Here is a 13,988-nt window from a genome sequence, read left to right on the forward strand (position 1 = left end):
TTGTTTGAGAGTGGTTTATATTATTATTAACACTAACTTCAATGATCCACTTTTTACTCTCAACTATTTATTTTAAAAAAAACTTCCAACGTTTCGGCCTTTAGGCCATTTTCATGAAGAGACAACCTGACTCATAAAATTTTCATAATTCATTAAATTGTCTTTTTTCCAGGCTAATTGCCCATTTCTTATAAAAACCACATAATTTTAGTACAAAACTAGTCCTCAAAAATTGTTTTTTCCTTTTCTATTAACCTCATTAACAATATCACCAGTAAAACCTATTGTCTCAACAGAAACGTTAGAAGTTTTTTAAAATAAATAGCTGAGAGTAAAAATTGGATCATTGAAGTTTGTGTTAATAATATTATAATGTTTACTTGTAAACGATATTTTTAATATTAAGTGAAATTAACTTACTTTTTATAAAACTATTCCCTTGAAAGAATAGCCAATACCAGAGGTTCCCAATCTTTTTTGGTTTGCGGCTCCCTAAATAATGGGATTTTTTTCGTGGTGGCCTTGATACATAAGATTTTTTTTTCTAAATTTTTGACTTTCTTGAAAAATTGAAAAACTTTTCTTTCTAAAAGCGATTACCCATTTAACAGCGAAAAATTAAAAGCAGATAATATTTTCCTTGGGATAATATAAAATATCTAATTTCAATTGTTTCGGTAATATCCATATTGAGACTGGACAACCACCTTCAAAGACTCGAAAGTTGCTAAATTCTTGGAATTTTGTCAACATACACGATTGTTGGCGCTAAAATTCGAGAATTGGAAATTACAAGAAAATTGCCGAATTGTTTAATTCAATATTTCGCGGCGCACACTTTGGGAACCATTGGTCTATACTAGGGTATTCATGATACTGTGTTAAATGTAAAATGTTTTACAATGTTAAATGCTATAAGTATAGGAATATGAGCAGCTCTATTTAAAGTCATGTAAAATGTTAAATCCATGAGAACTCCTAGGGGATTTTCTTAGTAACTTGTTTAGTAACCTTTACTTCCAAAACTTCTTGTTATTATTTACTTCTCAGTTTTGATTAAAGTAATATATTACAACATGCCTAAAGTAAATGAAAACATTTAATTTAACATGTTAAACTAATGATCATGAATACCCCTATAATTTGAAACCAAAATGAGATCATCTCGCCCATAACAAGATGTTTCTTTTAAAAATGGGAAATAAGCAAAACATTTGTAAAGTTGAATTTAAGATAAATAAACGGTTAAGTTAAGAGTCTTGGCCGAAAAAAAAAAAAATGAAAAACTATTAAGTTATTATAATTAGTTTATATTGAACTCTAATGAAAAATACAAATATAAAATGAAAACAGGGTGTATAGAATACGGTGAATTTATTTTCTATCAATTTTATTGAACAATTAATAATTAAAACTTGAACAGTATTAAAAGTTTCAAATAGAACAATTTCTTCGTTGTCCATGCACCCAGTTTTCATTTTATTATTTATTCTTTTTATTAGCATATAATAAAAATTTAAGAATTACTTAACTAAGAATTAACTTGAACATTTTTTTTCTCTAATTTGCACTTGTCAATATTTTTAGGAGAATAATTTTCTAATTAGCTGAAATGAAAGATAATCAAATTTAATTTAAATGAATTTTACATGATTGTTCTAGTCGAAGGAATATTTTTGACGATATTTCACTTAACTAGATAACAGTAATTAAGGAAATATGGTTTATATTTGAAGAACTGTATCTTAAAAAATGATGGTCATGCTGAGCTTATAGCGAACTTTATCTTTTTAAAAATAACAAAAGCAACATGAATAAAAAAAAACCTTTTTTACACAGTTTATATTATTTTAACAATATTATTGTTTTTAAAAATAAATCTTGTCTATAAAAAGCCCGGACAGAAAATAAAACATCTGGAAAAAATAAACATAAATTATAAAAAATACTTTAATGACTTATATATATATATATATATATATATATGAAAATAGATTTTAATTATGTGAGATTTGGACGTACGTAGTTGAGCTTGGGGCTCAACTTAATAATCGAATTCCTCTCGTACCCAATCCTAATAATCCAATCTACATCGTAAAATCATTAATGCTTCTTTGTCACAAATAAATTCATCCATTATGACCTCAATGTTTCATATGTTGCCGATTTGGCCAAAACCAGAAACCAACCCTTCCATGATAAACTTCCTAATCACACATACCCTCTTGTTCTCTAAGCTTTCTCTTCAATACCTGAAAATCCTCCTAGGGGTCTGAAAAGAAGATGACCTCGAGACCTTCTGCTCTAGAAATGTTATTGGAATTTCTACCAATGGGTAGTTTCTTCACAAGACTGTACCATGCCATTGAAATGTAACCAACATCACATTTGTTTGTTGTATATTTATATTATAAAATTGTAAATTTCAATAAATAAAAAAAAATTATTAAACTTGTGTGAAGAAGAAAGTGTTTGAAAAAGTTCATTGAAAATGAATCCAACGAAAAAAAGAAAAAAAGCACAGTAAGATTGTTTATAATAAAAAAATAAGTTAAAAATCCGAAATATCATTCTAGTTCATACTAAAGCACACTTTATCTGGTTGAACTATTATTTATTTTATAAATTGCTTGGAAGTAGTTAAATTTTGTCATCCAGAAGCCAGCACTAAATTTTTACAGTTACTGGTGTGAAAGTCAATTTAGGGCCTACGATTAAACCAAAATATTTAACACTTCGTGTTCAGTTTCGTATTTTATTATCTATTTTATTATCTAATTTGATGCGATACAATTGTTATAAATCGCTACCTCATCAGCTGTGCGAAATGGAACTAGATTGCAATGTATCGATAGGGGAGAAAGATCGATTTGGGAGGGGTGGTGCTGACGCGGAAGGGTGACGGAGGGGGTGGAGGGGTGACGAAGGGTGGTGGGGGTGACGGCGGAGCGGTGGAGGGGTGCGTACCCCAGGGAGGGGCCGTTGCCATACCAACGAGGAACCGCGCTCAGTGCCGTCCCGGTCATGTAGTGTGTCCCTTCGTGCCGACCTCATCGTTCTCAAGCTCGCTCACCATGTCTTCTTATCCAGGTAATCATTTCCGACTGTCTCCTTACTTATCATATCATACCTATCTGAAAATATGTTAATTATTCCATGTGAGTAGAATATTTTTACGAATTCCACATTGAATAATAGAACATCGTTATCCTTTATGGATGTGTCAAGGAATCGCGGTTATTTTAACTTTAGTAATGTGTCATTTTTTTTATATGATTATGTTTACCGTAAATATGTAGAAAATACTGTTGATAATTTGTCAAATTGTTCATCTTTTTGTATGATTTTGATGAAACATCTTTTATACTTGCAGCTATAAATGTGGATTATGTGGTTATATCTACTTGACACTTTTCCTGTTATTGAGGTTTACAGTACGGTGGAGTATTGTAGCCAGTTTCTTAATTGTGACGAATGAACTATATCAATTATATATGTACTATTGGATATCTTGTCGCTATTGTTGTATTATAGTTCATCTACGTTTTCATAGATTTTGTTAAGCGAAATGTCGATAGAACGGGGGGGTACCCGATAGGGTGTTGGCTGCCGGACCCGCCCCTCTACTGGAAATTTTAGAAATTCTGCCGAATACGGTGCGCCCATGAGTGATGTTTATGTGCGAATTGGTTACCAGTAACATACCATACTGGAAGAAGGGAGCTAGCGGGTGGTGGATGGATAGGGTACACACCCTCCAGCCTGGATCCATACTCTACACCCTTCTCCAGCACATGACTGTCTATTACTCTTGCCCGATTGATAATTTGATAATATAACCAGGAGCTGGCTTCTTCTAATTATTAAATTTTAGTATTTTTCTTTCAGGCATTGTCCCTCTGGTCGGATCAGACTTCTGTTACACGCGATTTCGATTCATCACATATCATTAGGCATTATTATCGATTTGTTATGTTGTTGCGTTATTTGATGCAACATGCACCCCTGCACTGTTGCTGAAATCATAGTATTGACCTACAATCGCAATTACGTTTTTGTTCCATAAGGAGGCTACTAAGTCGTCAATTCATATTCATCTTTGATTTAATGCTGAACTAAAAAACAATTGTAGTAAAACATTTAATGAAGTACTTGAATAATAAAATTTCTATTATTCTCATATTAATTAATAGGCATTGAATCAATTAAAGTTAGTTACTAAATTGAATTACTATTAAGATGAAAATTTCTTTTTATTAAAAACATGTATATGTATCTAAATTAAATTTTAATATAGTTTAAAGAATTACTCTAAAGGACATTGCTTGAATGCACAACCATCAACTGTAGACTATGACTTTAGAACAGAATTGGTTGTTTTATCTGACTCATGTCCAATAGGAGAATATTTTTTTTTTTTTATCAGAATTAATTGTTAATTTCAGTAGAGGTATATATTTTAACAATATATTGGAATATATTTTTATATTTAATTATATAATGGTACGAAACCTGTATTGTGTTTTAATTTAAAAAATATTTATTAAAATAATATACTCAAGATGATATTCTTTTAAAAGTGCCAAAAACTAGTAATTTAATTTTCCTTTTTGTTTTTATAGCCAATAATGAATTATAAAAAAAATAAATAAAATAAAATAGGAACTATAAGAAATTCATTCTAGTGATAGACGAAATTCATCAAAAAATTATTCCTTTATCATTCCATATGCTTCCATATTACTAGTTAGGTTTTTGGCTCAGTGTTGGCATGAAATAACTTGGAAAATATAAATAAAAAAACATGTTTTTTTCTTTTTTTTGTCCCCTAATTCCTTGGCAATAGTATCAGTATTTACTAAAAATTATTTTTTAATAACAATAATGAAGAATCGATGTATGTATTTTATAATTAATAAAATAAAGTAATAATTTTTGCCTTATTTATTATTTTCTAGGTTTTATTAAATATACATTTCCCTAAAACAGCGAGTTTTTAAAACAAAGAAGAGTTTTTTATCATCACATCGACTCCCCCTCAATCAGTTAGTATTGTCTGTTTGAGTCTCTATTATTCTACAATTTTTTAAAAGAAATTTCATATATTTATTATATCTTTGTTCCCCCATAATTTTTTTAATAATATAGATTAATATGTATATTAGGTCTCGTTTAAATTTGAGAAAACGGAAGATACGAATAATCAGAAGAAAAACTAATTGTTTAAAAATGATACCAAAACAGGCGTTTCTTGTTTAATTTTTTTAACAAATGGTGTAATGTTCTGCGTTGCTTGATTTAGATATGTCCCGAAAAATTCCTATATCAATAGCTCAAGTTTTTGTTTAAACTCATTTGATTAAGGATTCGTATTGATTCTAAACAACAATTTTTTTTTTCAATACGAAAAATCATTTCATTCGCTAGTATATATACTAGCGAATACTACAAACGAGAATGTTGCTCCTTTGAAATTTAAACAAAATTGAAATTCACTATTAATTTCATTCTTTTATAGAACAGTATATATTTAATATATTAATATATGTGAAACTAATGCTCCATTTTTATTAATTTTATTCTTCCACATTTCGGGATCTTTTCTACATTTTCAGGGTTACATTACCTATCATTTTGTTTAAATCTAAAACAATAAATTTTATATATTATATTATTAGTTATGTATAAAACGTTTCTTTACATATAATAACTTATGAAAATAAAAATGTTTTTATATATAAATAATACCTTTTCTTTAGTTTTCTTGTTAATTATATTTTATCATGTTTATGGAGTCCTTGTTTTACACGGATTTATTTTGTTTGGACCTTAGTTGAAATTATACTTCTAGAGTTTATGTTTATGAACAATATTCTCACGAATGGTTTGGCTTAGACAGTGAAAACGCTATCAAATTAAATTCAGTTAAAAATAATTTTAGTCAAAGATTTTTTTTTTACCATTTCGAGTTTTAGATTGGATATCTAATTTCGTGATAAAGTAGCTTGAATTGTGACAATAATATTGGTATTTACAACATCTTTACATAATTGGTAACGTTAGTTTAACTAAGTTTTTCATAAAAAATTGACTCGGCAGAAAAAGAAATATTTGTAATAATTCAAACACAATTCATTGAATTGAAAAAGTAAACAGGTCTCTCACAATTTATCGATGTAAAATTACATTTAACTATTATATTGATAACTATTATAACGAGATTTTCTCTAGGAAATGAGAAGAATTTCGAGTTATTGTGGAGCAGCTATATTTACTCCGGTTTTTCAAATACGAATTCAGAAAGTATTATCATATTTATTTTCTAAATTGTCTTTTTCAGGGGGCTGGACCTACTTGCTTTGAGGACTACACGTTTGGGGCTTATTTTAAAAAAAATTCAACTATAAGTTTATTGCAAAAAAATAAAGTACTTAATAAATCTTTCAAAACGGGGCGAGCGAGAGCCTTGTTTTTATATTTAAAATTGCCGATTTTTTTAGGTGGAGTATTATAAAAAATCTCCCCATGGTTAAATATGCTACTGGTCCATTATACCCCTCAAGGTTATTTGCTAAAAAATAAGTATTGAGGACTACTATCAGCTAACAAATCGTTCATTAGAACGAACTCAAACGACCTTCAACTTCCAAAAGAAAGTTTTCAGGAAGGCACCTGAAAAGTCCGTAGCTACTTTCTTACCACCATAGAAAACATCGTTTCTTCAAAAATCTCGGTTGTGAAAAACTTTGCCGATTCATATTTGACATAATATGAATTTATAAGTCCAAATATTATAAATTTTTATTTGTTCCTCTTTCTGAAAATATCTTTATAAATACTATATCTGGAAGAACGTAATGAAAACCAACAGGTGATTTTGCGGATGAAGGAATTACCAAGTGTCTCTAAGGTATTGCAATGCTTCTCAGCGGTAATTCCTCCCATCTTGAGATTAAAATTTCTAATTACTGAAAAAGGTCTTTTATCCAATTGCTTTTCGGCCCGATCGGGTAATCTGGTCCTGTATTTGATTGTTAATGTAACTGTGTTGTTAATCTATACACTTTTTTAATTTTAATAGTTTTTTTTTCGTACAAATATATTTCATTAAGGAAATGCACGTAATTTTTTTCCTTGCTTAAAAAAATAAAATATTAGACTTGAACATACGTGAAGATTATTAAAGTTTGTTTGGAATGTCAAACTTGATAACTAGTAAGTAAATAGAATAAGTACACTAGATATTTAAATTCTTCTATATTTAATTAGATAATGAAATTTGTTGAAAAATTATTTTTTTTTAAGATAATAACTTTATTTATTAAACGGAACAATATGTTTTGTCATTTTTACTTGATCTGAATTTGTTTTTAGGCCATAAAGCAAAATAAAGGAACTTCGGCTGCTACCTAAATTTGTCTGATTTATTCAAATTTATTTGAATTCCTATAAATGAAATAAATACTCTATTTTAGCCTCGCTTGTTCAGCGTCAGATTTCAATGATGGACGGACGCAGGCCAAAGAGGCTTATACAAACTATATTTTCATGTAAAGAAAAGTTATTTGGTTTATCAGGGGATAGTAGATTAGAATGGGTAACATTTATGGTTTGGGTTTAATGTATTTATGAATTATTTTATAATTTGATAATTCAATAAGAAAGTTTTTGTTAGTATTACTTATTTCTCTTTAATTTCAAAAGATTCCGAACCAGAAATCAATCCTTCTATTACAAACTCCCTAACAACCCAAACACACTGGTTTCTAACGTTACTTTCTCTTCTGTTCCTGACAATCCTCTGAGATGCCTGAAAAGAAGATGTCCTCGAGACCTTTTAATGTAGAAATGTTATTGAAGTGATATCAATGGGTAGTTTCTATACATGCCTTTAATGAAATACACTTTTTATTTTTAAAAAAAAATTAATCATATTAATTAATTAATAATTACAAATAAAATATGGATGTAATAAATGAAATTGTTCTACCAAAAAATAATGAAATTTACAAATTTACTTAAAATAAAAACATATAACGCTCATAATAGTGATAATCATAATAATCTATCACTAAATGACCTGAAGGGAAACAATATAAAGTACAAACGTTGACTGTTATTTTTTGATGATTGTTTTTCTTTAACAGCAAGTGTTAAGATCGAATGTTGAGAACATGGTCGCAGCGCCAAGCTCTGAGAATGAATCTCAAGGAAAGATTTCGATGACATAGGTATTCAACTTCCTTAACGGGAGTCGAATTTCGCTCGTATCTCCTGACAGCAAATGAATTGTAGGTGCTCTGTCATTGTATTATCCTTATCCGACTGTAGTTGTGTAGCAGGGAGGGGTTGGCAGTGACTGCTATGGTAATAGAGGTGTGTTAGTCTCCGTAGCAGCTGGCGTTGGGTGACTGTAGCAGCCAGCGGTGGGCTCCATATGGTGACCGTCCTATCTTACCTGCCAGCATCCTACAACGCCTCTGTCATTATCTGCTCATGTTCGAATCAACAATAGGATAACTGTGTATTGTCTTTAATAATCCATCCTTTGTTTGATAACTTTTGGGAAAATGCGGTAGAAGTGTTTTTGGTCGACCGTGTGTATTATATAAAACGAAGATGGTCCTGGTACAGTCAAAAGAACTCAAATAGCAACTAAACTATTTGTTGTGAGACAACGTTTCGCCATACTTTACAGGGATTCGTCAAGGCTAAAAAAAGATTCAACGTAAGGGAATTGATAAGATGAAATGAAAGTAAACTAAGGTATGGTAAGTTTTATATAAAAATGAGCAAAGAAAATAAAAATAAGATGTGCAGTGAAAAGTATAAATAAACAAGAATTACAAAAAATTATTTGACAATTGATGAAAACGAAAATAATAACAAATGAAAAAGTAGATAAAAGAAAAATATAAAAATACAGAAAACACTAAATATGGATAAAATAAATGTCAAGAATAAAGTAAAATAATGAATGACAAAATGGAAAAGAATGAGACAGGGGAGGATTTAATATTATTAATATTTAATATTACTCCTATGAAGATAAACGTCATAAACTACTTTATAGCACGTTAATCTAGCTTTGATTTGAGTGCTAATAGATATCTGTGCGTCTAATGATTCCTGAGATATAGATTTCCTGATTTAAATTCACTAACTACTGGTTTTCTGTAAATTTTTTACGAAATTTTACTTTCTAAACAGTATATCTCGGTTACCATTGAACGTAAAAAGAACTATTTCTTTTAGTGATCATATTTTAGTAAATTTACTCTACTTTAAATGATGTTCTATTACATTTTTCAGTGGAGGTAGTTTTAAAGATTGACCGAATGACATTTTTTTTAATGTTTTAAAACAGCCGCCATTTTTGCAGGTAACTGACTGCCAGACTCCCATTTCATTATTGGCAATGAAATAAAAATTAAAAAAAGTGCTATCAAATTTTTCATCAGATAACGTAGGTTTTTTATTGGCATGGGCTCGGGATATGTTTAAATTTTTAGATAAGTCGAGAAATTAATTTTCAGGAAAAGGAAATAATAAGAAATCAATTCTAAATTTACTAAAAATATATAAAAAAGCAAAGATGATTTGGACTTAAAACATAGTTACATATCTAATCTTATTTCAAAATTGTAGAATAGAGTTTTCTAAATGTTTGCTTTTAATTGGCTGATTGATTAGCAGTTGATGAAAAAAAAAAGATTTTTATTTTGTCTATTTCCGTTACAAGATATTTTTATCATTATTCAAATAGCGAGATGGTTTTAGTTAAATAATACAAAAAAAAAAAAAATGAAAAGTAGCCCTTTTAATTTGTTTCGGTTGGTTTCCCAACTCCGATTAAAGTTATTCAAATATTGGGTTGTAAAATAACTTCGTGGCGTTTTTCAATATTTCAATTTATCCTCTCTGTGTTTATAAAATCATGTTTACTTGGTCAATGATGTTTACATATTCTAAAAAAGGATTAGTTAAGGTGCTTTTATGCTCCAGTTTCAACCGAGATTCCTTATCTTTAAGTAGTATTTTGCTTGGTCAAAATGGAAGAGAAAATAATTCATTTTCGTCATTTAATTTCTGAAAAGGAAAATCTGCTGCACTGGCGTTTAACAAAATTTTCAGTATGAATGGCGATGATGCCTTGGAAGAAAGCACCGTCCGTATGTGGTTTGCTCGCTTTAGAACCGGCACAAAGCGCTGGGGTTGTCCTTCGACTGTTGATGATGACCAAATTCAAGCATTGGTCACAAACTACCCTCACTCTACGACACGGGATATCGTAGAAATGCTTATCATATCTCATGCAAGTGTCTCATAATCGCAAAGGCATAATTTTCCATCACGATAACGCTCATCCTCACGTATCTTTACAGACTCGGCAGAAATTATTGGAATTTGGTTGGGATGTGATCCTCCACCCACCCTGTTCACCAGACCTTGCCTCAATAGATTTTCATTTATTTCGGACCCTTCAAAACTCTCTAATTCGCTTGAAGACTGCAAAACGCACATAGACGAGTTCATTGCGCAAAAATCAGAGAAGCTCTGGGAGGACGGAATTAGAAAATTACCTGAAAGATAGCAACATGTAATAGATCAAAATGGGCCATATGTAATTGATTAAAAATATTTACAAGAATCTGAAGTTTTTATTGAAATCACCAGTAAAAAACGCTACGAACTTATTTTACAACCCAATATTTTCTGTTGGTAATTCCTTGTGACTATTTTATTTCCTTTCTACGTTTTTATTCCTCCTTAAACCTACCTAATGAGTTTAGTATTCTCAAATCTTTATTCTAATTACTATTCACATCAGCTACTCTTCTGTTCTGCTTTTATGTAACCTTATTTTTCGTTTTGGAACATTCAGTTTAAACTCACCGTTTGCCTTGAACGTACCCATGGTCTCGTTTTGTAAAAAAATATTTCATTGCTATTTCTTTCCACAGAATAAGTGAATGAGTGGTCCTTATCGTTGATATAAAGTTTGATGTTACACATCACGAAATTAGAAATCAAAAATATACTGTGAAGTGTCGAACTAATATTCTCCCAGAGCGAATACGGATTCAAGTTGACATTGACTATAGACCGACCTCTCATGATATCGTGAGTGTATATTGTTAATATATCGTGTAAGTAATATGATCTAAATTTTTATTTTTTCTATTTTTATTTAGTAGTTCAAATGAAAAAAACATAGTGTTATTGAGTATAGATAGCTATAGACTTCTGCCATGTCAAAATTAGTGGTCCCGATATAATATACCTTATGTATTTATGTATTAGTTTTATTGTTATGACTTATATAATGTTTTAATAGTTTTCCATGGAACCAATTAGTATTATTAATTGAATTATCAACTACCAATTTTGAATACATTACAAGCATTTTAATCAAATATACTTATTTTAATAAAATATATGAACGTGCTGTACACACTTATAATGCAATATATTTTTAATCTCTCGATTATTCTAATAAATAATATAATAATAATAAATAATATGCTTTATAAAATTTATTTGTATGTTGTTAAATGTAATTCAATGAACAATCATATGTACATGTGTCATGTCTACATTTGTAAGTAGCTGACCAAAACAATGTTTGTTGACGTTGTTAAAGCCACCATTTTTTATTTTAAATCTACATCTGTGTGAATTCATATTTTAAATATCTTTGTAAAATCTACTTTTTTTTTTTTTTTTTTTTTTTAGAAAATATTCAATTTTAATGTTCTTGCTGGAAAAAAACTTTAAAAATGTATAACTTATGATATGTAATTGCATTTGAGGGGAAAATAATACAATTCTTTCATAACTCCTTAAATAACCTAATATTTTAAAATTTTCTCAAAAAACATTCTTATTAAAACACATATTATCTTTAGCTAATAATTTTATCTATTATCTTTATTATTAGTTATCATTAATGTAAATTGTAAATAGGGTTCGAAAGCAAAGTTTTATATTTTTATAATAAAAAAAAGTTTATAAGTATGCTGTTTATTTGATTTTAAATTTCCAAAGGCATATTTAAATTCGTTTTATTTACCGATTCGATGTTAGAAAACCTATTTTTTGTAGGGAGATAGTACAGGTGGCGGTGAATAAAGGTTTCAAAATAGTTTAAGAATACTTTATTGTTGAACAACGTTTCACTCCACTTTGCAGGGCTAAATGAAAAACACAAGATAAAAACATTATAGAATTATTCTTCCAACATTTAAAAAAAAAAAACAATTTTTTTTTGTAAGATTTGGTTAAAAACAAAATTATTTTTTTAAAGGGTATTTTCTTACATATAGTTACCTTATTTTCTGTATTCAAGGAAAATAATTCACCCTTCGTACTTTCTTTAATGTTTATTAATTCCTATTAACAACTTATGTCCCTAAGATTTTAACTTTCAAAATTATCAAATTGGCTCACAACGTTAATTGTCTATAATGTTCCTTATTCCCTCTTTTTATGTCGAGATTTTTTTACTACAGAAATTGAAACTGTTTTGTTTTATTTTGTAATTAATTATTATTTTTGCTTCATACAAACTCTATTTTTATAGTTAAATGAAATTTTACCACCAATTTTATAATTAAGTAAAAAGTACTTCTGACTTAGTAAATTTCTTTGCTGGAATCGATTGCTAGACAATACGTCTAAACTTCCTATCTATTACAAAAGACTGATCTTGACTAATAAGGCCAATCTGGACATACGGAGTTGAGCTTTGGGGCTCCACTAAGCCTTTGAATTCATCTCGTATCCAATCCTTACAATCCAAAATCCTTCGTAAAATCCTCAATGCTCCTTACTTGTCACAAATAAAACAAAAAAAAACACCTCAATGTTCCATATGTAACCGATCTAGCCCGAACAAAATAGCAATCCTTCCATGATGAATTCCCTAACCATCCAAACTCACTAGTTTCAAACCTTGCTTCCTCTTCCATTCCCGACAAATCTCCGAGGCGCCTGAAAAGAAGATGGCCACAGGACCGTCATTAAAGTGCTACCAATATGTAGTTTCTCTACACGCCTGTATCACTCCATTATAAACTTACATCAAATTTACTGGATATATCATTATGTACAGTTGTAAATTTCAATAAAGTTATAAAAAAAAAAAATCGGTTGACCATGCAATCTCCTTACAATAATTAAATACCAGCTAACAATATTTTTGAAGCGTATTTGTTTGCAAAGTGTCTTTGAATAACATGAAAATGCCGAACCGTTCAAACAAAAAAGGCGTCATTTCGCTTCTTTCAAAGGCGCCTGCCCGGGCAAGTTGGCACAGCCATTCGTTATGGTCTTGCATCAGACTCAAAGTCTTGGTTCGTTGAATCATTGGGAAGGAAAAGTAGACCACACATTCTCTTTATATTCTCAACATCTCACCTCACGTTAAATCCGTTACATTTTAGGAATTACATCTTGTTAGTCTTATACGTTAATGATAACACGAATTTGTAATCGTGCTTTCAATTTTTATAAGGCATCCAATTAATGCCTCTTCGTGATGGTTTGGCACATTGGTTTGAATTAGTTATTATTCTGTGATCTGCACTACATTCAGATTTGGTTAAAAAAAAAAAAAATGTAACGAAGAAATTGTATTTCACGAGTAATCCCATTATTTATAGATTACATGTCATCTATCAGCTTCTAGTTTTATTAGAATTATTATTTTTAAACGAACTATAAGTTTGTCTAGGGAAAAAAATTAAACAAAAAAAAGTGAGCTGTAAGTGTAACCTAACTTTCACTTGCACCTCTATTTAAGAACAAATGATTGCATACATATATAAGTGGATAGTAAGACGCTATTGTCACAAAACCCATGGAAACACAAAAAAATGTATTTATGAATTCTGTTTATTTCTGGAAGCTGTTGTTTATTGTTGCTTAAAGGCGTAAAACCCTCTGGTCATCATCCCATAGATAAAAGTAAAAAAAAAATAAATAAA

At 29.5% G+C, this 13,988-nt stretch overlaps 1 protein-coding gene across 2 annotated transcripts in view; it reads left to right on the forward strand.

The window, feature by feature from the left end:
* Positions 1-3,004: 3,004 nt before the first annotated feature.
* The window catches only part of Myo81F (Myosin 81F), a 260,504-nt gene continuing 249,520 nt past the window's right edge, over positions 3,005-13,988 (forward strand). For both annotated transcript variants that reach the window (XR_010845149.1, XM_014428188.3), the window contains exon 1: positions 3,005-3,090. Coding sequence is in view for 1 of the 2 variants with exons in the window: in XM_014428188.3 (XP_014283674.1) it covers positions 3,075-3,090 (16 nt within the window). In the remaining variant the exon portion in view is untranslated. The remainder of the gene's footprint in view (positions 3,091-13,988) is intronic.

Source organism: Halyomorpha halys, unplaced genomic scaffold, assembly GCF_000696795.3.
Source record: "Halyomorpha halys isolate HHAL.00 unplaced genomic scaffold, Hhal_1.1 Scaffold700.1, whole genome shotgun sequence".
NCBI lineage: Eukaryota > Metazoa > Arthropoda > Insecta > Hemiptera > Pentatomidae > Halyomorpha > Halyomorpha halys.